Source organism: Muntiacus reevesi, chromosome 7 (assembly GCF_963930625.1).
Source record: "Muntiacus reevesi chromosome 7, mMunRee1.1, whole genome shotgun sequence".
NCBI lineage: Eukaryota > Metazoa > Chordata > Mammalia > Artiodactyla > Cervidae > Muntiacus > Muntiacus reevesi.
Window position 1 is genome coordinate 7,839,082 of NC_089255.1, and position 27,693 is coordinate 7,866,774.

General features: G+C 43.0%; 1 protein-coding gene across 1 annotated transcript in view; it reads left to right on the forward strand.

Moving 5' to 3' along the window:
- Window positions 1-27,693, forward strand: part of IQGAP2 (IQ motif containing GTPase activating protein 2) — a 295,627-nt gene that overhangs the window by 45,504 nt on the left and 222,430 nt on the right. Inside the window, exon 2 of the mRNA XM_065940796.1 lies at window positions 1,485-1,584. Coding sequence (XP_065796868.1) covers window positions 1,485-1,584 — 100 coding nt within the window. The remainder of the gene's footprint in view (window positions 1-1,484; window positions 1,585-27,693) is intronic.

The following is a 27,693-nucleotide window of genomic DNA, read 5'->3' on the forward strand; positions in this document are numbered from 1 at the left end:
AAGAGTTCAAAGCCTGCTCTTAATTCCTTTTACCTGCCAGACTGATGTTTCAGGTGCCTCATTCGTAGGGTGTGTGCTTGGCCTTTCTTGGAGAAAGGATGAGTGACCTTCATATCCTCTCTTCTGCTTGGGAGTGAAGTGAAGTGAAAGTCGCTCAGTCGTGTCCAACTCTTTGCAACCCCCTGGAGTATACAGTCCATGGAATTCTCCAGGCTAGAATACTGGAGTGGATAGCCTGTCCCTTCTCCAGAGGATCTTCCCAACCCAGGGATCGAACCCAGGTCTCCCACATTGCAGGAGGATTCTTTACTGTCTAAACCACAAGGGAAGCCCAGGGGTCCCACTTAATAAATGGCTGATTGGAGCTGGCGACTGGGGAGCAAAAGAGCAAACTCTGACGGTCCTGCCCCTCGTGCTGCTTACACTCATTGTCTTCATTAGATGAGAAATCTAACCAACGAGAAACCAAATTCAGTTTACAATCATCAGAATGGACGCTCAGCACCAAAGAGGGGGAAGGGGTTCTTTTTATGAGAGAGGAGTGTTGTCCTGTAAATAGGCAGTCAAGACTCGGCTGATGTGACTGTTGGTGGCTGCTGGGTACTTTTGAGGCTGCAGGCAGAGGAAGTGCAGTCAAGAAGCGGGGAGGCTGAGTCCTCTACAGAAGAGCAGGGCTGAAGTGTGGCAGTTAATAAACTACGCTCGTGTTGGAATAAAGGGTGTGGGCCTGAAGACTGCTCCCTGGCTGTCTCCATTGCATTTTTCTTTTGGACACCTGTTGACCATGAAAGTTAGCCTCATAAAGGCCCAGAGAAGCAAGGGAGGAATTTTAGTGACTTTGTCATCTGTAAAATAGGATTGGGGTTGAATGAGATGCCTCAATCCCCTCTAGGATTGGGAAAACACAGGTCCTTGTAGATTCTTTGTTCCACCCCAAAATTTCCAAGACAGTCTGATTCTCTGAGCTACTGGACCAGTTCTCCAAGGTTGTTGAGGAAAGTTAATGCTGATAGACCATCCTCTCGTTGATTTGAGGCTGTCTAAATCCTGTGACATCCCATCTGTGAAGTCTGATTGCTATTCTCTTTCTGTTATTTAACGTCCATGTATACTTCAGAAGGCAGGAGGAGAAGGGGATGGCAGAGGATGAGATAGTTGAATGGCATCACCGACTCGATGCACATGAGTTTGAGTGAGCTCTAGGAGTTGGTGATGGACAGGGAAGCCTGGCGTGCTACGGTCCATGGAGTCGCAATGAGTCGGACATGACTGAGCAGCTGAACTGATACTTCAGTATTGCAGTTTTTGCTAGAAATAATGTAACACTGTAAAATCCACAGGCAGTTCTCTTTTTGTGATTGATGTTTCAATACTCCCATCTCTCAGTGTTCAGTGTTGAGCTGCGTGTGAGCTTTTTCTAGTTGGTTGTCTCCTGATTTGAACACTGTTCTTCCAAGTGATGTGATGTTATCCTCTCTTTCTAGCTATTGTGGATGATGAACGACTCTCTGCAGAGGAGATGGATGAGAGGAGGCGGCAGAATATCGCTTATGAATATTTGTGTCACCTGGAGGAAGCCAAAAGGTAAGAGTCAGACTTAGTCTATTTGTGCCCCTTCTCTTAGAGATGAGCTTTGGGTACTATATTTTTAATAACTCATTTGCAGCCTTGCTACTACTAAGGTAGTGGGAGAGGAATCAACCTGTGTGCTGTCAGTAGAAGAACTGAGAAAAAGTTGCTCCCGCAGCCAACGTCAAGGCACTAGGGAGGCAGGTGTTCTTTTGCTTCCTCAGAGCCTCCCAGGAAATCTCTTGGAAAATTACAGATTATTTCAAAATTTCTCATCTCTCTGGCATGGATGTTGGGGGAGCTGCAGAGACTTAAACCAACTTCCTTTTCCCCAGAGTGTCCTCAGATCTTTTTCCCCACCCTACCCCCAATGATTATAATTATCACTATTATTATTAATTAATGTGTAATTATATATTCCTACATGCCCATAGCATGTCGGATTGAAGTCCATTGTTCACTAAGCTCAAGAGCAGGTTTATGACAGCAGTCTCCTTTTTCACTCATGGGTGTGATCCCTGAAGGTATGTTGTCTCTGAAAATCTCACTGACTCTTTTAGACTTTATAGATTACAAGGAAGTGTTGGCTTCTCCAAGGAGAAAGTGAAGATAAAGAAAGTATTTACACTTAGGCCTCTGTATCGGGGGAATCAGAACTTTGTCCTTTGTTGGGTGTATACTGCAACGCCCATATGCCTTGAGGTAGATTCTGATTTAATGCTTTGCACTGTGATCAAGCAACAGTATTGTTCCATGGACAGATATGTTCCAGCTCTCTTATCTCTGTAGAAAATAAACATGGAGTTAATGGTCGTTGGTGTTAATTATCTCTGATCACTTATAAATAGCTACCTACAGAGCTCAAAGAATGAGGATTTTCATCAGTGCTTTGTAGAAGAACATCCAGTGACACATGCACTAATTTGGCCTCAAAATTGCTTAAAAGGGGGTTTTCCAGGATTGTTTAATGTTTTCACAGTGCCTTTTAGCTCTAAGCTCTAAAGGCTAAGTTTCAAAGGTTATTTAACATGTCTGGAAGTTGACAGGTTGCAAGTCACTGAAGACTCACTGTATGGCTAAGACTATTAAAAACATGCTTTTAGCCAAATTGTGGCTACAGTTAGATAAGGATAGGGATTCACAGACATTCAAAATAAGCATACTTTCAATGAAAAAGCTGCAGAAGAGTTAGTGGAAACTTCCTCCTGATACACACTTTGCATTCTAAGTTTTTGCCTCCAGGTTTCTAGAATGGGGAGCAGGATTGCACAAAGGAAAAGGTATCTGACTGGGAGTCAGAAGACTGGATTTTCTGGTCTCAGCTTCACCATTTCTGAACTCTGTGACCTTGGACAGGTCAACCCTGTGGGAAGTTCAGTTTTGTCTCCTCTCTAATGAGATGATAAAGATGTTACCATTACCTGCCCTACTTACTTCATGGATTTTTTTCCCCTCTAAAAATCAACTAAGAAGATTGTAAGTGTTCTTTGAACCATAGTGCCAGTCAGGTGTATGGTGATAGCAAGCACAGTTTTCTCCTCAATGTATCAAAGTGGTATCAAGGTAGCTTGGAAGCTTGTCATCTTTAGTGTTTTCAAAATTGTGTACTTAAATTTTAATTTCAAAAAGTCAGCATAACAATTAGCCCAAGTTCTTTGAAGAAAGCTTCCTTAGGAACAGTTTCATTCAAAGAATGGGTGGTAAAATACACAGTGTTTTCCTTTAAGATGGTTTTCCTAAACTTATCTTGCAAGTAGAGATTTAGGTGTAATATGTGTTTATGAATCTTTTATTAATATCTGAACACTTCTTACGGCTTTCTGGGTAGTTGGTTTTTGGTTATGGAGTATGTAAAAATTATGTGGCTAGTAATATGTGTGCTGTGATTTCAGAAAGCATGGTATACAGAATTCCGATGGCCCTAAACTCAAAACATAAATGGACTGAGTTAGTCTCTGTTCAAAAGTTATTTATTTGAGAGAGTTTATTGCCTGATTCTCTTGCACTGTTAATGCATTAGGGATTTCTCATATTGGATGTATTACAGTGCATGCATGTATGTGTTCCTGTGAGTGCAGTTGCTTTAGAATATTGAATTTCTATTGAATGGTGTACTTAGAATGTGAAAATTTAGCCAGGAACTGTTTCTTGTTTATTTCAGTTGAACTGACTTTGGTGTATTTTAACTAGAAATGTGTTTGGTTCTGTATTTTTGCCTCTACTTTTTCTTTCCAGAGGTGAGAACTAGTAGGATATTTAGCTTATATGTCCTGTAACTCAAAATTTCTTAAATCTATTGGACTCTAACAATTCTGAATTTTATCTTCAATTTTAGTTTTAGTAATTTCAAGATTCTATGATTGTTAATCTCAGACCATTTAAAAGTTGCTTCATTCGGAGGGGATATCACTGCCAGCCTTAAAGAAATAAAAAGGATGTTGACGGAGTGTTATAAATGATTATATGCCAATGGATTGGTTAACCTAGATAAAATGTACTGTCTCCTAGAAAGGTACAAACTACTAAACCTGACTCAAGAAGAAATTTTAAAAACTAAATAGATGTAAAACAAGTAAAAAAAGATTGAGTTAGTACTCAAAAAAACTTCCTACACTTTCAAAAAATGTCAGAGGAGGGAACACTTCCTAACTCTTTCTGTTGAGACCAGTATTACTCTGATACCAGAACCAGACAAAGATACCTCAAGAAAACCATGGACCAATATCCTTTATGAATACAAATACAAAATTTCTCAACAAACTCAAACTGAGTTCAGCAACATATGAAAAGGCTTATATACCACCAAGTGGGATTTATCCCAGGAATGCAAGCCTAGTTCAACCTAATAACCATTTGATCAAGACAATTCAGCAGGGGAAAAAAAAGCAGTCTTTCAACAAATGATGCTGAGACAGCTGGATATTCACATGCATAAAAATGAATTTAGATCCCTACCTCACACCATACAAAAATTATCTTAAAATGGTTTATTATGATAATTAAAATGTGTAGACCACAACTATAAATCTCTTAGAAGAAAACAGAAGTAAATCTTTGCAACTTTGAGTTTTTGAGACAACACCAAAAGCACAAGCCAAAAAAAAAAAAAGATTAGTCAGATATTATGAAAATTAAACCTTTCTTGACTCAAAGGGGTACCACCAAGAAACTGAAAAGACTACCCATGGGATGGGAGAAGATATTTGCAAATCATATACTTAATAAGTGACTTATATTCAGAATATATGAAGAACTCATAACTCAACATAAAAAGTAAATTAAAAATGGGCCAAGTTTCTGAATAGACATTTTTTCCAGATAAGATACCCAAATGAACCATAAGAACAGGACAAGATGCTTAACATCAGTCTTTAGGGAAATGCAATTTAAAACCACCATGAGATACCATTTCATGCTAGGATAGCCATAATCAAAAAGAATTGTCTGCAAGGATGTAGAGAGATTGGAACCCTCATACATTTCTGGTTGGACTGTAAAATGATGGAGCTACTTTGTAAAATAGTTTGGCAGCTCCTCAAAAAATTAAATACAGAGTTACCATTTGGTCCAGCAATTCCACCGGCTAGGTATATCCCCAAGAAAATTGAAAACTTGTGTCCACATAAAAACCTTTACATAAATGTTCACTGAAGTGTTACTCATTAGAGCAGAAAGTAGAAACAGCTCAAAGGTCTATCTACTGATGAATGAATAAACAGTCATCCATAGAATGAAGCATTCTTCAGCTATAAAATATGAGCGAATCAGATTTAACAATGTATAAAAAGAACTATATAATCACAACCAAGTGGGGTTTATCAAGGTTTGCAAGGCTGGTTCAGTATTTGAAAATCAATTAAAAGTGCTCCATCACATCAACAGTCTAAATAAGAAAAATCATATGATTATATCAATAGATGCAGAAAAAGCGTTTGTCAAAATCTAGCACCTATTTATGATAAAAATTCTTAGGAAAGTTGGAATATAGGGAAACATCCTCAACTTGAGAAAGATTATTAACAAAAAGCCCTACAGCTAACATCAGACTTCTTGGTGAGAAGCTTACAACTTTCCTATTAAGATTAGGGGCAAGGCAAAGATATTCCCTCTAACCACTCCTTTTCAACTTTATAGGGGAAGTTTTAGCTAATGCAATAAAACAAGAAAATGAAATAAAAGCTATAGAGTTTGAAAAGGAAGATAAAAACTATCTTTGTTTGCAGATGACAGGATTGACAGTATAGAAAACCTGAGAGAATAATAAAAGAATCCTGGAACTAATAAGCAATTAGAGAAAACTTGCAGTATACAAGGTTAACATATAAGTCAGCTGCTGTCCTATGTACCAGCAATGAACAACTAAACACCATTTACATTAGCATCCCCCAAAATGAAATGTTTAGGTATCAGTTCAGTTGCTTAGTCGTGTCTGACTCTGCAACCCCATGGACTGCAGCACCCCAGGCTTTCCTGTCCATCACCAGCCTCCGGAGCTTGCTCAAACTCACGTCCATTGAGTCAGTGATGCCATCCAACCATCTCATCATCTGTCGTCTCCTTCTCCTCCTGCCTTCAATCTTTTCCAGCATCAGAGTCTTTTTCAAGTGAGTCAGTTCTTCGCGTCACATGGCCAAAACATGAGTTTCAGCTTCAGCATCAGTTCTTCCAATGAATATTTAGGACTGATTTCTTTTAGGATGGACTGGTTGGATCTCCTTGCAGTCCAAGGGATTCTCAGGAGTCTTCTCCAACACCACAGTTCAAAAGCATCAATTCTTCGGCGTGCAGCTTCTTTATAGCCCAACTCTCACATCCATACATGGCTACTGGAGAAACCATAGCTTTGACTAGACAGACCTTTGTCAGCAAAGTAATGTCTCTGCTTTTTAGTATGATGTCTAGGTTGGTCGTAGCTTTATGTTTTGGTATAAATTTAGCAAAATATATACAAGATCTATATGAGGAAAAGCACAAAACTGATGAATGACATGAAAGAACCAAATAAACTGATAGTCCATATTCATAGATAGGAAGACTCAATATTTTCAAGGTAGTTCTTCCCAACTTGATCTATAGATACAGTGAAGTCCTACTCAAAATCCCTGAAAGTTATTTCGTGGATATCAACAACCAGGTTTTAAAGTTTACAGGGAGAAGCAAAAGATCTAGAATAGCCAACACAATATTGAAGGAGAACAAAGTTGGAGGAATGATGCTACCTGACTTCAAACTTAACGTAAAGCTGCAGTAGTCAAGACAGTGTGGCACTGGTGAAAAGAGTGGGCAGAATGATCAGTGGGGTAGAACTGAGAGCCCAGAAGTACACCCTTGTAGATACAGTCACGTGAACTTTGACAAAGGAGCAAAGCAATACAGTGGAGCGAAGATGGTCTTCTCAACACATGGTGCTGGGCCAACTGGACGTCCACATACATGCAGTGCATCTAGACACAGGCCTTACATGCATCACAAAAATGGGCTCAAGTGGATCAGATGTGCATGTAAAATGCAAAACTGTAACACTCTGAGAGGGTGGTAAAGGAGAAAACCTAGATGAACTTGAGTATGGCAAAGGCTTTTAAGACACAGCACCAACATCATGATCCATGAAAGAAAGCGTTGGTAAGCTGGTAAAAATGAATTTAATTTTAAATTCATTAAAAGTTTCTGCTCAACAACAGTCAATGTCGATAGAATGAGAAGACAAGTCACAGACTGGGAGAAAGTATTTGCAAAAGGCATACCTGATAAAGGAATGTTATCGAAGATAAATAAAGAACTCTTCAAGCCCAACAATCAGAAAACAACCTGATTAATAAAGGGTGGAAGACCTTAGCAGACACCTCACCAGAGAAGATACACAGATGGCAAATACACATAGGAAAAGGTGCTCCACATCATGTGTCATCAGAGAAATGGAAAATGAAACAACAGAAGACCCCTACACGCCTACCAGAATGACCAGAATCTGAACACCAACAACACCAAAGCTGTCAAGGATGTGGAACACCAAGAACTCTCGTTGTTTGTGGAAATGCAAAATGGTGCAGCCACTTTGGAAGACCGTTTCTTACAAAACTAAACATTCTCACCGTTTGTATTTGTTCAGTTGCTAAGTCATGTCCAACTCTCTGTGACCCCATGGACTGCAGGACACCAGGCTTCCCTGTCCTTCACCGTCTCCCGGAGTTTGCTCAAACTCATGTCTGTTGAGTTGGTGATGCCATAGAAACCATCTCATCCTCTGTCATCCCCTTCTCCTCCTGCCTTCAATCTTTCCCAGCTTCAGGTCTTTCCCAGTGAATCTGCTCTTCGCATCAGGTGGCCAAAGTACTGGAGCTTCAGCGTCAGTCCTTCCAATGAATATTCAGGACTGATCTCCTTTAGGATGACTGGTTGGATGTCCTTGCAGTCCAAGGGATTCTCAAGAGTCTTTTCCAACACCACAGTTCAAAAGCATCAACTCTTTGGCGCTCAGCCTTCTTTATGGTCCAACTCTCACATTCATACATGACTTCTGGAAATGTATGTCTAGCTTTGACTAGACAGACCTTTGTTGGCAAAGTGATATCTCTGCTTTTTAATATGCTGTCTAGGTTTGTCATAGCTTTTCTTTCAAGGAGCAAGCATCTTTTAATTTCACGGCTGCAGTCACCATCTGCAGTGATTTTGGAGCCCCCCCAAAATAAAATAAATTCTTACCATATCATCCAGCAATTGTGCTTCTTCTATTTACCCAGTGGAGTGAAGGCTCTGTTCACACAGAACGCTACACAGGGATGTGTATAGAAGTTGTTTTCTTAATACCGTCAACTTGGAAGCAACCATGATGTCCTTTAGTTGGTGAATGGATAAATGAACCTTGGCACATTCAAACAACGGAATATTATTCAACACTAAAAAGAAATAAACTGTCAAGCCATGAAAAGTCTGAGAGGAACTTTACATGCATATTATGATGTGAAAAGTGCTTATGTAAAAAAGCTACATACTATATGACTCCACATACATAATATTCCAGAGAAGGCAGAACTGTGGAGACAGTAAAAGTATCAGGAAGATGAGTATGGGAGCACAGAGGACTTTTTAGGACAGTAGGAATACGGTGTGAGATACCACGATGATAGATAAGTGTCATGATGTATTTGTCCAAAGCCATAGAATGTACAGAAAGAAGAGTGAACTTTAATGTTACTGTGAACTTTGGGTGGTTGTCAATATGTTATTTTGTGGATATTAACTTGGGTGATTGTCAATATGAAAGTGAAAGTCACTCAGTCGTGTCCGACTCTTTGTGACCCCATGGATATACAGCCTGTGGAATTCTCCAGGCCAGAGTACTGGAGTGGGTAGCCTTTCCCTTCTCTATGGGATCTTCCCAACCCAGAGATTGAACCCAGGTCTCCCGCATTGCGGACAGATTCTTTACCAGCTGAACCACCAGGGAAGCCCAAGAATACTGGAGTGGGTAGCCTATCCCTTCTCCAGTGGATCTTCTCAACCCAGGAATCGAACCGGGATCCCCTGCATTGCAGGCGGATTCTTTACCAACTGAGCCATCAGGAAGCCTGATTGTCAGTATAGTTTCGTCGGAAGCGAATGTTGCGCACCAGCGGGGGATGGTGACTCTGTGAGAGGTCCGGGGCGTGTCTGGGGGCAGGGGATATGTGGGAAATCTCACTGCCTTCCCCTCAGTTTTGCTGTGAACCTGAAACAATAGTCTTAAAAAACAAAGAATGAAGTATTGCTACATATTTACAACATGGGTGGACCTCGAAAATATGCTGAATGAAAGAAGCTAGACACAAAGGGCCACATGCATTGTTATGATTCCACTTATATGAAATGTCTAGAATAGGCAAATCCATAGAGACAGAAAGTAGATTTGTGGTTGCCTAAGGCTGGCAGGATTGAGGGGTTTGGGGACTGGTGCTGATGGTGTGAGTTTCATTTTGGCCAGGGCTAAAATCTTCTAAAATTGATTGTGGCAATGGTTGCACAATGCGGTGAGTATACTAAAAACCATTGAATTGTTTTTAGTCAATTGAAAGAGTCAAATGTATATAAATTATATCTCATTAAAGCTCTTGTTAAAGAAAAGTTCCTTTGCTCTGCCTGGCTTGGAGAGGTCCTTAGAAAACTGTGAAATACAATTAAATGGTATTTAGCAGATAAAATGCACATAGCAGGTACTCCAAACACACATGAGATGTCTAAACACTATTCATTTTTCAGATCTTTTTTTTTTCTTTTTTGAGCGTCCATTATATACAAACAGACAGAAGAGGGTCACTTTGGGAGATGGGAGCTCAAACAAGCTAATAACGCTTACTCAAGAAAAACTCACTGCTGTGAGGTTAAAGCTTTTACTCACGGGTTTAAAATTCTGTCCTTCACTTACGTTTGCTATATTCATCTCTCTTTGTGTGTGCATGGGTATCTCCCCATATTTAGCCCACCATCTTCCTAAATCCCCCTCATGTATTCACATCTCTATTCCACCATCAGTCCACTGCAGGCTTCCAGCATCACTTGCTAGATTACTGTGGTGGTCTCGGATTGGTTTCCCCACTCCTCTGGTTGCTTTAGTCCTTTATCAGATGAGTCTTTGCAAAATTCTGATTAGTTTAAAACCTTCTGGTGGTTTCTTAATACTCTGAGGATGAAAACCAAACTCCTTTGGGGACTCCTAGGCTCTGCATAGTGCAGTCCTTATAGCGTCTCCTGTTTCATCGTGAGCCCATTCCCTATCGCTGCATCTTCCAGCTACATTCACCCCCTTTCATTTCGGTGTTCTCTCCTACTCAGGATATTTGCAGTGTGTTGATCCTGTTTCCTCTTCTTTATCGAGTGAGACTCTCTCTGCTCTGTCTTCAGAGGGTTGGTTTAGTCGCTAAGTCATGTCCGATTCTTGCAATGCCATGGACTGTGGCCCGCCAGGCTCCTCTGTCCACGGGATTTCCCAGGCAAGACTACTGGAGTGGGCTGCCATTTCTTTCTCCAGGGGATCTTCCCAACCCAGGGGCTGAACCTGGGTCTCCTGCATTGCAGGCTGGTTCTTTGCTGAGTCACCATGGCAGCTCACTTTTTCCAGGAAATCCTTCTCTGACATCCGTATCTGAATCAAATAACCCAGTTACAAGCTCTCAGTGACATTGTATCTCCTCTGTATCTCACTCCACTTAATGCCCAGCATTGAATTTTTGTTACTAATGAGGGTTGATTGTATTCCATTTCCTGTATGTTTTAGTTCTCCTAGAAGTAACAAGTAAGGTATGAATTAGATTCATGGTAGGTAGGATTATAGATGATTGGCTAGACTGCCAACCTGGAGGTCTAATTTGGTATTTGTCTCAGTGGAAAATTCTCTATTACAATCAGATGCTACAAATTCTTCCTGCCCTATATGTGACCTGCTGAATTATGTGTGCCTCTGTGCCAAGTTGCTCAGTCGTGTCGGACTCTGTGTGATCCTATAGACTGTAGCCCGCCAGGCTCCTCTGTCCATGGGATTCCCCAGGCAAGAATACTGGAGTGGGTTGCCGTGCCCTCATCCAGGGGATCTTCCCGAACCAGGGATCGAACCCGAGTTTCTTGCACCTTCTGCATTGGCAGAAAAGTCCTTCACTGTTAGTGCCACCTGGGAAGCTCCTACTGAGTTAAAAGGCTAGCAATTCTAGTTAACTTAATGCCACCACAGTAAACTAGAAGATATCCAGAAAAGGGTAGAGGGTATTTTTCAATGAATGAATGAACGAAGAGAGGAAGAGTAGCTTGTGTATTAAAATGGTTGTGTATGGCTGAAATTTTTGCTCATATTTTATAAAATTCTGAAGTCTGTACATATAGACTTCTTAAGTTTAAGAAGTTAAACTTAAAACTTTAAGACGTTATTAGTATTTTGAGACTTAAGTTTAAAAGACTAATATTAATGGCAGTGAAGGGAAAATGAAAGACATATTTTTAAAGCATATCTCAAAAAAGAGAGATGATTCCTTTATGAAGTGGCTCTGCACTCCAGGAGCTGTTTCTGTACAGGCTAAAGGACTTAGATGATGTCTCGGAGAGCTAACCCTAACTGTGCCAGCAGGCAGAGGATGTCTGGCATATGCGTTAGTTATCCATGACTGTGGAACAGATTACTGTCAAATCCAGTGACTTAGAACAGCAAATAGTTATCTGCATCTTGTGTGTGTGTGGCTGCATTTGGCAGCATGTGGGATGTCAGTTCCCTCCCCAGGGGATGGAACCTGAGCCCTCTGGAGTGCAAACACCAACTCTTTGCCACGGGACTGCCAGGGAAGGCCTTATCTCACAACTTGTAGGAGTCAGGAATCTGCAGAGCTTCCTGGGTCCCCTGGCTCTGGGTCCCTGTGGTCCTCTCGGGGTTCAAGCAGGGCAGACCCTCTTCCTAGTGCATGGGGTGTTTCGACAGCATTCACCTAGTCCTCCTGTGTTTTGGCCAGAGGCTTCCCTTGCCCTCTATGCCCTTCCTGGGGCAGCTCACAGCCCGGCCCTAGCTTTCATCAGGGTGAACGAGCCAGAAAGGGCACGTACGGTGGAAACCAGTCTTGTAACGTGTTCTCAAAAATGACATCCTGAAGGTTGCTGTATTTTATTCATTAGAATCAAGTTACTAAATCCATCTTGTGCTCGGGGTGGGGGGGAAGGATTACACAAAGAGATCAATTCAAGAAGGTGAAGATCACTGGGGGCCCCCTTAGATGCCGCCTTCTTCAGGGTGTGTACTGAGCCTTTTGAAATTGACCCCAGAAAGGGTACTTTGGAGGGGGAGGATAGACTTTATTACTGTCAGAAACCGAGTCAGGAGTTAGATGATGACTTGGTTTATGGTACTAAGGTTATTTATGCTTTGATTTTTTGGAATTGTGAGCCATCTTAAACTAAGTTGTACATTCCTCTACCATGTTAAATAATACTATATGGATTTTTAGGTTTTCCTTTTCAGTTCAGTTCAGTCGCTTAGTCGTGTCCCACTCTTTGCGACCCCATGAATTGCAGCATGCCAGACCTCCCTGTCCGTCACCAACTCCTGGAGTTTATTCAAACTCATGTCCATTGAGTCAGTGATGCCATCCAACCATCTCATCCTCTGTCATCCCCTTCTCCTCCTGCCCCTAATCCCTCCCAGCATCAGGGTCTTTTCCAGAGTCAACTCTTCGCATGAGGTAGCCAAAGTATTGGAGTTTCAGCTTCAGCATCAGTCCTTCCAGTGAATACCCAGGACTGATCTTTAGGATAGACTGGTTGGATCTCCTTGCAGTTTCTTTTTAGGTAAGCCCTAAAAGCTAACTTGATAGCTTCTTTGCTATGTGAATTTTGCTAGCATTGGGTTGTGCAGACATGCACGGGCTTTGAAAAATTCTCTCTGGTGCCAGAAAATCTCACTGTTTAAAAGTAAAAGAGTTGCTTTTCCAAAAGAATACTGCTGAGTAAATTTCATATTAATCTCTGCAAAATACATTTGAATATATTTGAAAATAAGTCTATTTTACAAACTTCAGTTCTTCAGTTTTTTAGGACAACTGTACAAAATTTAAGATGGTGGGTTCTCTTTGGGGATTGAGGAAGGAAATTCAGCTGGAGCTGTTATGAAGTTCAGGAAACAGAGAGGGAAATCTTGGCAAGAAATGGAAAGAGAGTTTGCAAATTGCAGTTGAGCAAGTAGTTATGAATGGGGCTGCTATTGTGTTTCCCAAGAAAAGTTCCTGAAATATAATATTCCTTTTTTAAGGAAAAGAGAAAAATGCATACAAATCTTTTGCCGTGCTTGCTTTTTCGGTCTTACCTCTGAAAATAAACAAAGCAAGAGAGCCTTGCCTCTGTGATGGGCTTGTTTAGAAATATTATCTTCAAAGAGCTCTTTCTGTGAGCTAAGCTGTTCTTTGTATTAGCGAGTCTGGGACAGTTTTGTGTGTGCCCTGGAAAGGAAACAAAACTCGGGTGTGATTCCTTTTGTGTCAGTGCTCAGATACCAAAAGGACACCTCATTGATTAGATCAAGCCTCTAGTGCTGGCCTTACCTAGGCGTGAGCTGGAGAATCAGCTCTGAAAGGAGACATGTTGCAAATGTTGAAGCAAGAGAGAGCCTTGAGTAGGGGATTGCTTCACTCTGAGTGTTTATGATTACATACTTTAAGAAAGCAAGCTCCGAGAGTTGGTGATGAACAGGAAAGCCTGGCATGCTGCAGTCCATGGGGTCACAAAGTCAGACATGACTGAGTGACTGAACTGAACTGACTTTAAGAAAAAGAATCTTTGGATTAGAGAATGCTTTAGAGAATCCACTAGACTTTCTCCGCACTTTTGGACCTCACTTTCTTTATTCCTAAGGATGCTGCCCATGACTGTGTTCATAAGCAAAGCTAATAGGAACTTGGAATTGGGAAGGCAGGATCTTTCTTGGTAATCAGCTTATTAAGAGACATGTTTCTGCTCTATACAGAACTTTAATGAAATTTTAAGGAATTCTTAATTGTATTTTCAAACCATAAATAGCTTTCGTGTTTCTAAGGTAATTCTTCATTCCTTCTTCATCCTCCTCATTCTCTCCCTGGCTCTACCCTCACCTCCACTGTCCTGGGGGACAAGACGAAGCTGCTCCGTGCAGTGGTTGGCAGGCTGCTGGGACGGGGGGTGGCGGTGGGTGCAGCTGAGTGGAGAGTAGGGGCCCTTCCCAGGGTCTGTCTTCTAGGAGGGGAGGGTCTGCCTCTGAGGGCTGATCTGTTTGGGACTCTTTCTAACCAGCTGACCTCAGAAGTCATAGGCTGGAGAGGCTCTGGACCTTTCTGGTAGGCCAGGACTGGTCCCACCAAGGCACATCCTGGAGGTAGGGAGAGAGTAACCTGTGAGAAGAAGCGGGTCGTCAGGGGTAGCCTGGGAGCCACTGAGACCCAGGGGGGTGTCTCCGTGGAAGCTTCCCCCTGGAGGAGGAAATGGCCAACCGCTCCAGTAGCCTTGCCTGGAAAATCCTGCAGGCCGAGGAGCCATGGTCTTTGTGACCGTGGAGTCACAGAGAGTCGGGCACGATTGAGTGACTAATGCACACACGGGGACGCTCCCCGGTGGACGGTAAAGAATGCTGGCAATGCAGGGGACCCGGCTGCTATCCCCGGGCCGGGAGGGGCCTCTGAAGAAGGAGGTGGCCGCCCACTCCAGTGTTCTTGCCTGGAGAAGTCCATGGACAGAGGATCCTGGTGGGCTACAGTCCGTGGGGTCACAAAGGGTCGACCACAACGGAGCAGCCAGCCCTGGAATGGAACCAGAGGAGTCAGGGTGAAGGCAGCCCTTCCTGCCAGGGTGTGGAGCTTGCGGCTGGAGCCTGGGGGCTGAGGTTCAGCTGGGCGGTGTCCAGGAGTGTGGAGCTGGAGTTGGAGGCGCAGACTTTAAGGTTGTAAAGGGAGAGGCTTTGACATGTGACTGGATTTAGGGATCAGAGGTCAGATGCCTTGGGGCAGACGTAGGCTTGCTTACCTGACTCAGCAGGATGCATTGTGTGGTTGCTATCAGCCAAGCCTGGGGTTGGGACCCAGAGCTGCTTTTAATTTCGCATCTTTTGTGTTCTAGCCTTGGATATATGTTGGAAAGGTGCCAGTCAGGTGTGATCTGACAAAGGAAAACATACTTTCTCAGAGCACAGGTATTTTTTTAAATACAAATAATCAATATGAATCTTTTCCAGCCAAGGAGAAGTTGAGCAACTGGCATCTGATGCCAGAGTTCACATTTGTTTCTCAGGCTTTTGAAGTTGGAATGCTGGGAGGTATTTGGAATTTTCCATGGTCTCAAACTTTCCTTACCGCAGGGGTTATCACACGAGGTGTCCAGTCACCAGGCGTGGGGCCCGGACCACTCAGTTTCCACGGGGTTACCCCCAATTTATAGATGGAGAAACTGAGCCCATCGTCAGCTGGCGACATAAACTATATTCCAATTCAGATCTGACTTCAAAACCTGTGTGCTTAGAGAAACACACACTCAGTCACGTCTTTATTTCCTAATGTGTTTTGATCATGTCTTCACTGTAAGTTCAAAACTTTGGTTTGTGTGATCTTGGTTTCTCAGTTCTATGTGGACTAACTTTGTTCTCACTCTTGATCATTTCTCACTATCTGAGTTTAGGTATAATTATCAAGATACAGCCACTGTCTATGTTTTTCTTTTTCTTTCTCTTCTTTCCCTTTTCTGTTGGTTGCTTGCTTGTTTTTGTTTTAACTCTGACCACTGCAGGTAGTTTGTTCTGGGAAGAATTTACCTTGTGGTCTTCACCCCTTCATCCTTTTCTTTTCTCTGTCTCTCTTCTGTCCATCTTCTTCAAGTTTTAGTAGGAGTTTACGCTTTTCAATGGTGTAGGTTTTATTCTCACTCAGGAGAGTTTGATGCATCTTTCTTCTTGGTTATGTCTGGATTCTGCATTCAACTCCTCAGTTGTCTTCTTGCTTCTGCCACTGTTTTGACTGATTTGAAAGAATGCTTTGCTTTTTCGTTGAGACATCAAAAGGTATGAAGCGCCAACACCGCTGAGATGTCTTCCTTCCTGTAAGAACCTCCCCACCCGAGGCTGCCTCGTGCTGTGATGCTCAAAAGTCATAGAACAGTGTCATCATTCAAGAGACAGAGGGACTCCAAGCAAGGCCAGTGGGGGCCAAATAACTGTACACGCCTGTTACAGAATGATTTTTTTTTTCTTGTCTTGCATTTGTAAAACAGTCTTCCATTGCCTTTTGGGTCTGAATACTTTCGTTTTCTTCTAAGAGTGCAAATCCTGATTTTGTATACAGGGACCCTGAGGTGCAGAGAAGTTTGTCAACTCACTATTCTATGGTAGAATTAGTGGCAGATTTGAGATTAGTATAAAGGTCTCCTGGCTGTTGACAACTCTTTTCTCCCATGATTCTAAGTCATGTTGATCAGAAAAAGTATTCATCGAAAGTTCAGTGGTGAAATACATGGAATTAAAGATGAATATTAAGCTGTTGTTTGGTAAATTCAGTTTGTTTTTAGTGAAACATTGGATTCTTAGTATGGAGGAATTAGCTGTTTGTACATTTTTGTCATATATCTTTCATTTTTGCTAAGAAACTTGAACCTGTTTAGGTGCTAGAAGATGAATTCAAGAATTCACAGTTCTTGTCATTTCCATACTCTGCTCTTTGAGTCTTGCTTGGCTTAAGTGTTAATTGATTATTTTTTCCTTCAAATAATTTGTAATATGTAGCTGTTCCTGCTTCTGGCATTTCACAGGGCAAAAGTGGAGGCAGCTCCATCATCTGAGCGAGAGAATGACTTTGGACAGTGATTCTAAATTCAGTTACCACTTGCATCGGGGTCACAGAGTTATGCGTGTCAATTCAGGCTTCTGAGGTTTGCTCCAGACCCTGTAAATCCATCTCTAGGGCCGTGGAGTCTGCATTTTAACAAACCATGCAGGTAACCTATAATGGAAAAGAATCTGAAAAAGAATATGTATATATGTGTGTGTGTGTATATATGATGGAGTCACTTTGCTGTGTACCTGAAGTGCTGTAAATCAGCTATTCTTCAATAAATAAATAATTTACACCATAGATTAAGAAAACCAGATCACTCAAGTAAAGGCTGGTGCACACTGAGGTTCGAGGATTACACTCTCTTCTCTGACTGGAGCAGCTCCAGCTTTCCCACCCCTCCCCAGATGGAAAGAACATGGACATCCTTTCCTCTGATCAGATGGGACGAGGAAGTGTACTGGGGGTCGTCATCTGCTGATGTGAGAAGGTTGGGAGGATAGTGGAATAAAAGCAGCTGCTATAGAGAACGTGATCGTGCGTCAGGCAGGGTTGGAGAGAAAGCCTGGGCAGTTTTGAGGAGCCAACAGAAGCCTTCCATTTCCCCCAGAGAACCAGTCAGCGTGTTCCTGGGAAGTTTTCCAAGATGAGAGAAAATGAACGGGGTAACTAGGCTCAGGGACTGGCGTGTTGGTTCTGAGAAAGGCATAGAAAGAGGGACCTCAGGGTCCATGTGAGCATCACTGACATGGGTGGCCTTGAGGTCCCAGCTCGTCAGGGAGGCTCATGAAGGCAGCACGGGTACAATGGAGGGCAGTGTAAGAGTCCCAGAACCATCTCTGATGAGAATGAAGAAAGCGGAAGTGTTAGTCCCTCAGTTCTGTCCAACTCTTTGCAACCCCAAGGACTGTAGCCCGCCAGGCTCCTCTGTCCGTAGGATTCTCCAGGCAGGAATACTGGAGTGGGCAGCCGTTTCCTTCTCCAGGGGATCTTCCCAACCCAAGGATCGAACCCACGTGTCTTGCGTCTCCTGTATTGGCAGGCTGTTTTTTCACTAGCACCACCCTTGGAAAAAAAGCTATGACCAACCTAGATAGCATATTAAAAAGCAGAGACATTACTTTGCCAACAAAGGTTCATCTAGTCAAAGCTATGATTTTTCTAGTTAGTCATGTATGGATGTGAGAGTTGGATCATAAAGAAAGCTGAGCACCTTAGAAGTGATGCTTTTGAACTGTGATGTTGGAGAAGACTCTTGAGTGTCCCTTGGACTGCAAGATCAAACCAGTCAATCCAAAAGAAAATCAGTTCTGAAATATTCATTGGAAGGACTGATGCTGAAGCTCCCATACTTGGCCACCTGATGCAAAGAACTGACTCCTTAGAAAAGACCCCGATGCTGGGAAAGACTGAAGGCGGGAGGAGAAGGGCATGACAGAGGATGAGATGGTTGGATGGCATCACCGACTTGATGGACATGAGTTTGAGCAAGCTCCGGGAGTTGGTGATGGACAGGGAAATCACATGTGCTGCAGTCCATGGGGTCGCAAAGAGTCAGACAGGACTGAGTGACTGAACTGAACTGAGCACCTCCCAAGAATGAAGGGCAGAACCTAAAAGAATCAGGAAGTGGGGAAGTAGGTAAACAGAAAGCCACCACCAGAGGTTTGGAAGTCCAACTCTTAAAGGTGAAGTGTTTCTGGGTAGTGATAACGTCCAAGGTGTGGTGGGGCTCCTGTGCAGTGTAAGTAGAATGGAGGTGAAATCCTTAGGTAGAGGAGGAAGTCTCTGAACCATGGCTTTGGGTGTTCCCAAAATCTACCTTCTTAAAGCCTCCAGGCAGAGGTGGGTGTGGGAGGTACACAGTGATGGTATCAAGAAAGAAAAGTCCTGGATTAGGAGGGAGAAGAGTGACCCAGTGAGGAATGAGGTGGGGGAAGAGGTCTTATAAACAGAGATGATGGACATGGCCTGGAAGAAGGTTCAGCAGGAATGGGGATGAATGACCCTCCCTTTCTCAGCCCCGCTGAGAAAGGAAATTTGGAGTTAAGGAAATTTGGGGAACCGCCATCTGCTGTCCATGGGGTCGCAAAGAGTTGGACACGACTTAGTGACTGAGCAATAGCCACACCCAAACAGTCACAGTCAAACCGCCACACCCCCGGTTTCTGAGAAGTGGTACTGTGAAGGAAAAGCCACGTTGTCATTAAGACAAGTAGTGGGAAAGTGTAAACTGAAAGCTGAGGCTATAGAAGAACTAATGTTTTTATAACAGGTTGAGAGTTCCAGAGACACATGTAAAGGAATATGTATAAATTAGATTAAAATAGATTGGGGGTGTACATAAGGAGAACTGCTTAGTAGACCTCAGACAAATGACTCACCTGAAGCCTTTCGTGGGGGAGTCTTCCCTTCTGGAGTTTGCCTTGGGTCCTGTCTGGCTCCAGTTGCAGTCATTAGATTGATAGTTGATGGTGACTTTTAACGCCTATTGTCCTTTGCCAACTAGCCAGAAACTCCTCGAGGAAGATGTTCTTTCTCTCAGTAGCCCCCAGGCACAGGGTGAGGTGAGGTTGGTTTACCTGCGTGAATGATGTAACGATTTCAGGAGTCCCCCCTTGGGTTTCTTCTCCAGTGTGATTTGGCCTAGAGGAGCCTTGTGAGGGGCCCCAGTTCTTTGTGTTAAATAGCTCTTGGTGATAATTGACTTGCACTTCTGAATTGTATGGGTCCCCTTGGGAAACACAATCAGTTTACTGTGCCTGGGTATTTTATTGTGAAAATGGTGGTCCCCCAATGGTGACACTCATGTTTGATCTGTTATCCCCAGATGTTTAGTGGGGCATGTGCCACACCTCTCGCAGTTCTGCATTCTCTGGGATGGGGTGCTGCTCACCTTTCTGTCTCCTGAGGTAGTTTGTCTAGCAGCCGCTGTGCTCATGAGATGATGGGATGGGAGTCTTCAAGGGCCTCTGTGCAGATAGAGCTCCCCAATCCTGGTGATGCAGTCTGCACCAACTATTGAAATAGACCTTTTGTGAATCAGCACTGCCTACAGTCTGAAACACACCAGCAAGGCAGACTTGAGGATGAATTAGCAAAGGTTCAGTAAACATGAATGATAAATGGGCTGGCTTAGAAGTCCAGCGGCTACATCAGACAAAATAAATTCATTCGTGTGGTGTGGAGCCGTGTGTTGGTTTTGAGACTCAGATGATAAATAAGGGGTTGATGGAGTGCTATTTTGTTGTTCGTGATGTGCCTCCCAGGCTGGATACAGACAGAACAAAGGGGACATAGGCTCAGAGGTGGGGGTTGGGGGGGCGGTGGGGAATGGCAGGGTTTCTAGTTCCCACATTAAAAAATCAATGGAAACAGGTGAAAGTAACTTTAACATATTTTATTTAACCCAGCTATATCTAAAATAACATTGCAATATACAGTGTACAAAGTATTAATAAAATATATCCCTATCTTTCTTCCCCCCAACATCTCAGTTCAGACTAGCTGCATGGGATATGTTCCGTAGACACGTGGTCTGGGGGCCGCAACATTGGACAGGATAGGCTCTGCACGCTTGGTGCTTCAGTCCATGGAGGGAGGTCAGTGTGCAGGGTGGGGGGTCCTGAAGGAACTTCTGACCATCACAAGTGAAGACAAGAAAGGGTGCAGAGGTGTGTTGTGTGTGCAAAGGAAAGCTTTGAGAGAGCAGAAATGGAAAAATCACCAATGAAGTGAACTTGACGTTTTCTCCCTTGGTTTCCTTCCTACATTCACATTTTTAAAATTGAAGTATAGTTGGCGTACAATGTTATCTAAGTTACAGGTATACTATGTAGTGATTCACAATTTTAAAAGGTTATATACTCTATGCTTATAAAATATTGGCTGTATTCCCTATGGTGTACAATTATCCTTGTAACTTATTTTATACATGATAGTTGGTGCTTCTTAATTGCCTACCCCCATCTTGCCTCTCTCCCCTTAATCCCTAGTTTGTTCTCTTTATCTGCAAGTCTCGTTTTTTTGTTAGATTCATTAGTTTGTTGTATATATATATTTTATGTCGTTGTTGTTTTAGATTCCTCATATAAGTGATATCATGCAGTATTGGTCTTTCTCTGTCTGGCTTATTTCACCTCCACATCCCTCCATTTTGTTGCAAACCCATATTCACATTTAGAGCAGCAGTGAACTTGTCAGGATACTTATAAGAATATTTAGCAGCATGCGACGAATTCTCCTTCTCTGGTGCTCTTAGCCCTGGTGCAGCTGGCTCGCCTTCTCCCAGAGTGAGTAGGTAATATCACTACAGCCGTGAGGGGGAGAGCTGGTGGAGGAGGAAGGGTGATGTACCAGCCCCTTGACTTCAGCCTCTGCTTCTACAGTCTCTTGCTTTGCCCATGATGTTAAGGAACCAAGATCGACGCTGATAAGGTGGTGATTGGAAAGTCACCTGTTAGTCAACAGGCCTCTCTGTTGGCAGCACATCCATGGTACTTTTGTCCTTGTCTCTTACTTAATGAAGAACTTAATGATGGACTGTAACAAAATTGGCCATCTTACTTTTAGGGTTAAATTAAGACCTGTCCACAATGCTTAATATTACAAGGATGGTGATGGAGGGAGGAGGTAGAGGTTAAAAGAAGCATGCAGGAGAAGGAAACAGGCCCGATACTGACGTTTTAATACCTGGAAATAGAAACAAAGTCCTACTGTTAAAAAGACCGGGAAGGATGCTGTCTTTCTATCCAGGCCAACATTTTCTAGATTTTTTTTTAACAGGACAAGTCATTGTATATAGCTGCAGAAGCAACAGAAAATAGTCTTTTAGTTATCAGAGCAGCATTAGCTAAAAAAAAATGAGAAGACTCAATGTTTAATTTGTCCTCAGCTGAAAGTCCTCTGTGGAGGTGACATGCTGACTTTGTTCTTCTCAGCGTATGAACGAGAGTTGATTGCTTTTCATTAGTCCTGGTTCTCTTAGCACCCGAGTGACCTTGAGCAAACTCACTGTCAATGTCTCAGGCTCCTTATTTGTGAAATGGGTCCAGGCTACCAGTCACACCTACATCATAGTGTTACGGTGGGAAAAGCAGGCTGAAAGTCACACAGTGTATTGGTGTAAATTGTAAAATGTTGAAACATGGAGCAAAATACCTCTTAAATGCCATTGTTTATTACAAAACATTTTCAAGAGTAGGAACAGCTGTGAATCAGGCATCCCAACTTAATTAGTCAAAGAATGTGTGCCTTCAGCTGCTTTTTATTGATGCTGTTTGCAAATTTACTTCCTCTCTAGCATAAATAGAGGTGGGATAGGTTTATGTGAGGATGGGTGAGTATGTCTGGACAGGCTCACAGTGGAATCTACCTTCTGTAAACAGTATTTTCAGTACCACATACAGGCCCCTCTTTTATATCAGAGGAAGACTAGGAAAGTGCTTTTTAAACCTGGAAATTTACATCTGGTGAATTATACCTTTTCACAGTAAGGCATCCATTGAGGAAATACTGATGTTGACAGAGCAAATCCAGTTTTTAAATATCATTCTTATGAGAAATATCATCTTCAGCTGGAAAGATAGGGCAGTTAGGTGTTGAGCTTTGACCTGCCACCTTGGGCTTAGCTGGGAGTCAGTCACCATCTGGTGGCTCAGATGGTAAAGCATCTGCCTGCCATGCGGGAGACCCAGGTTCGATCCCTGGGTCAGGAAGATCCCCTGGAGAAGTGCATGACAACCCACTCCAGGATTCTTTATTTTTTTATTTTTTTCATTTATTTTTATTAGTTGGAGACTAATTACTTTACAATATTGTAATGGTTTTTGCCATACATTGACATGAATCAGCCATGGATTTACATGTATTCCCCATCCCAATACCCCCTCCCACCTCCCCACTCCAGGATTCTTGCCTGGAGAATCCCATGGACAGAGGCGACCGGGAGGCTACAGTCCATGGGTCAAAAGACTCAGGACTGAGCGAGTAACACTTTCACTTTCTATAGGTAACTTGGGCAGCAGGGAAAGCAGATTTCTTCAGGTCAGGTGCATATAAAAGGCTGCATGTCTCCTCCTGGGCACCTGGAGTGGTACCTTTTCTGAAATCAAACTCATTTAGGCTCAGCTCCCCTAATTCCCTGTATCAGTTATCAGTTCAGTCGCTCAGTCATGTCTGACTCTTTGCAACCCCATGGACTGCAGCATGCCAGGCTTCCCTGTCCATCACTAACTCCCAGAGCTTACTCAAGCTCGTGTCTGTCGAGTCAGTGATGCCATCCAACCATCTCATCCTCTGCCGTCCCCTTCTCCTCCTGCCTGCAATTTTCCCCAGCATCAGGGTCTTTTTCAGTGAGTCACTTCTTTGAATCAGGTGGCCAGAGTATTGGAGCTTCAGCTTCAGCCCTGTCGATAGTGATAGGTGTGCCCTTCTCTTCTCAGGCCCCTGTTTTAATATCCTCTCATGCTTGTCCCAATGCCTCTTCTCCAGCTCAACCCCCACGCCCTACCTGCCAAGCAGAATTGAGGGGTTAGGCAGAAGACTCCAGATAGATAACTCCTTAGCCCCTCAGAAGCCTGCCAGGAGGAGCCACAGGATAGGCAAGGATCAAGGGAATAATAATAATAAGCACTTTGGTGTTGTGGTTACTTAACTAAAGTACCTGGGAGCTGCAGTGTGAGGGGAGGGGAGACGCCTGCCTGACTCTGGGATGTCAGGATGCAAATTCTTTGAGGGCAGAGGCCATCTCGTTTGTCACAGTTACTTATTCCGTCACTCCATTGGACACCTGGTTTCCAGCGGATTCTTGTCAAAGGTGTGGTGGTTAAAAGGACTTCCAGCTCCGACTCCAGATATTCCATTGGTTGGTTTCTTGCTTTAAAACCTAAATGTAAGCTTAGTTTAAAAGAAAGAGAAAGCTGAAACTCCAGAGTGGAGCATGTAATTTCATGTGCAATGAAGGCTTCAGGGCGTTGCTCCAGCCAGGTGCCAGCATGTCCTTGGTTGATAGGAATAATCTAGCCCAGCTGTCATTACAGATGTGGGAGGGGCTGGTGTCAGCCTGGCTCCGGAAAGCCCCTCCAGTGGGGAGGGGTGACTAGAGCAGTAACTGGTCTCCCTGCCTCTGCTTGATGCTTTCCTTCGCAATTCTGAGCTCTGCACGTTCGTTCCTTTCCAGAGTATTCTCCCACCTCCCCTGGTAGGCATCTCTTCTACTCCACTCTGTGAAGCAGTGGATCCATGTATCAGGCGTATAAAGTGCTCTTAATTTTTAATATCTGTTTAGCTGCGCTGAGTCTTAGTTGTGGCACGTGGACTCTTTAAGTGGTAGCATGTGGAATCTAATTCCCTGACCAGGAGGTCGAACCTGGGCCCCCTACATCGGGAGCATGGAGTCTTAGCCATTGGACCACAAGGGAAGTCCTACGCTCTTAAATTTTTAAAAATTGTTTGGATCCCTGCCTCTCCTAAGGTAGGATGCTGATGGTCAAAGGGGCAAGAAAACTAATTTTCAGAGCCCATTTCAGAACCCAGTTCTCCAGATGATGGTGTTTCCCGTGTAAGTATCTTTTTATGGAGTATTTTGAGCCCTTTTGATGTGTAAAGATTTATTAAATAAATCCACACAGAGACATGTGCAACAAAACCCTGGCTACAACAAAACCCTATCTGGAGTAGCTTTGAAATGCTTTTGCATTAGCAGTAGGTTCTGATTCCCTGTGGTGTGGTAAGGAAAGAATACTTCTGCTACAGTTTAGTTGCATTAAGGAGTAAACAAATCTTAGAGTTTTCCATGTAGTAAAGACTACCTAGTATTAGTATTTGCATTTGGTTAGTTCTTAAAGCCCTGAGTGGTGTCCTAGTGTTTGGCGTTTTTACAGAAATCAGTTCTCGGTGTGATACAAGCGCCCGCTGGGGGTTGAATGTTTCCTCTGCCTTTGTGCTCAGAGGAGAAATGGGCAGAGCTGGGCGTCAGAGCAGCTCTGGATGGACCCCTTAGCCCTGAACACCTCCTTGTTGTCTTTGGCCTCTGCTCAACCCTGGCCTTGACTCCAGTGAGACAGCGGGTATGACTATCGAGCACCTCTGTTCTCTGTAGCTTCTGAATGGGGCCGTGGGGGAGGCTGATCATCTCCATTTGTGTTTTAGATAATCAGCACACTTAAAGTACATTTTAACCTTGAATCTGTAAGTGTACTTTGACTATGTTAAATATCATCTGGCTTCCCATGTGGCTCAGTAGGTAAAGAATCCTCCTGCAATGCAGGAGACTGCCTGTATTGCAGGAGACTCAGGTTCAATCCCTGGCTGGGGAAGATCCCCTGCAGAAGGATATGGCAACCTACTCCAGTACTCTTGCCTGGGATATCCCATGGACAGGGAAGCCTGGTGGGCTACAACCCATGGGGTTGCAAAGAGTCAGACATGACTGAGCGATTAAACCACTACCAACCTTGAAAATCTTAATTTTGAGTTTCTCAAGCCTAAATGGGAAGATTTATCAATGATTCTTCCAAGATATACACTTTTTCTGGTTTTAATCTTTGGTGGTGTAATATTTTTATGAAAATTTGACCCTTAATATTTATCATTATTATTTTGGCCACAGTGCGAGACATACAGGATCTTAATTCCCAGAACAAGGATCAAATTTGTGCCGCCTGCACTGGGAACATGGAGTGTTAACCACTGGACAGCCAGGGAAGTCTGGTCCCTAATATTCAGACTCATTGTTTTCTCCTCGCAAAAATCTAGACAAGGCCAAAGTAGCAATGGTTGCTATGGCAACTTTAGAGCAATTGAGAATGTGTACTAATGCAACGACCTACTTGAAGGGTGGATTGCTTTTAAACAAGGAGGAAGAATTAGCTTTGGAATAAAGACATTCTGCTGAATCTTCATGGAAAAAGTTGATAAGGACTAGAAATACAAAAGGTCTATAGTTTGAATAGCTTATCGTGGGAGTTTTTAGCTATCTTTTAAATAAGCCTCATATGATTACCGAAGAAAGCAATGGAATCCCACTCCAGTACTCTTGCCTGGAAAATCCCATGGACGGAGGAGCCTGGTAGGCTACAGTCCATGGGGTCGCTAAAAGTCGGACACGACTGAGTGACTTCACTTTACTTTTCCCTTTCATGCGTCGGAGAAGGAACTGGCAACCCACTCCAGTGTTCTTGCCTGGAGAATCCCAGGGACAGGGAAGCCCGGTGGGCTGCCGTCTATGGGGTCGCACAGAGTCAGACACGATTGAAGCGACTTAGCAGCAGCAGCATATGATTACGTGTCCGTCCTATACAGGAGTAGTATCAGTTTAGATTCTGCTCAGGTCTATGAAACGTAATTTACAACCCAGCCCAATTTATCTCCCTCCATCCATAGGATTTTAACCATAAAAGACCAGCTTACCTTTCAGGCTTTTATCAGTACACTGCTTTATGTTGAGATAAACTCATATTTTCCCCCTGTGGCTCAGTTTTCTCAGAATATTAGATACTTCTATTTATCTTTGGCTAAGTATTCCTGAACACCCATCAAATGATTAGGTGAAAATTTTCTAAATGAATATTTGCCAATTATCTTAAATTTTGATGTATTACTGATCTTGGCAGTACAGAAGAGTATTACAAGTCAGTTTTTTTTTTTAAACAGACGTTCCCTTACTAGAATGAATGTTATTACAGCCTTAGAAGTGACAAACACCTATTTAAAAGAAGCTGATGATATATATGAATATCATATCAAAGATGACTGAATTTAAACTTCCTCCAAAGTAATATGCTATTTTGCCACTGAAACTATTACAAGCTCAGGTATAAGTGATAAGTTAGTTGTTCCCTTCTGTTCATTGTTTTTCCTTCTCGTACAGGTTTCAAGCACATTTTCTCACTATCAGGCTAGTAATCATTTAACCTGAAAGCTATCAGGAACACAAGATGTTTAATTTTTTAATTAGTCACGAGGTTTTATCTTATTGAGTGCTTCAGTTCAGTTCAGTCGCTCAGTCGTGTCCAACTCTTTGCGATCCCATGAACTGCAGCACACCAGGCCTCCCTGTCCATCACCAACTCCTGGAGTCTACCTAAACTCATGCCCATTGATTTGGTGATGCCATCTAACCATCTCACCCTCTGTCATCCCCTTCTCCTCCTGTCCTCAACCTTTCCCAACATCAGGATCTTTTCAAATGAGTCAGCTCTTCGCATCAGGTGGCCAAAGTATTGGAGTTTCAGCTTCAACATCAGTCCTTCCAATGAACACCCAGGACTGATCTCCTTTAGGATGGACTGGTTAAATCTCCTTGCAGTCCAAGGGACTCTCAAGAGTCTTCTCCAACACCACAGTTCAAAAGCATCAATTCTTCAGCACTCAGCCTTCTTTATAGTCCAACTCTCACATTCATACATGACCACTGAAAAAACCATAGCTTTGACTAGACGGACCTTTGTTGACAAAGTAATGTCTCTGATTTTTAACATGCTGTCTAGGTTCATAACTTTTCTTCCAAGGAGTAAGCATCTTTTAATTTCATGGCTGCAATCACCATCTGCAGTGATTTTGGAGCCCCCAAAAATAAAGTCAGCCACTGTTTCTACTGTTTCCCCATCTATTTGCCATGAAGTGATGGGACCGGATGCCATGATCTTCATTTTCTGAATGTTGAGCTTTAAGCCAACTTTTTCACTCTCCTCTTTCACTTTCAAGAGGCTCCTTAGTTCTTCTTCACTTTCTGCCATAAGGGTGGTTCATCTGCATATCTGAGGTTATTGATATTTCTCCCGGCAATCTTGATTCCAGCTCCAGCCCAGCGTTTCTCATGATGTACTCTGCACAT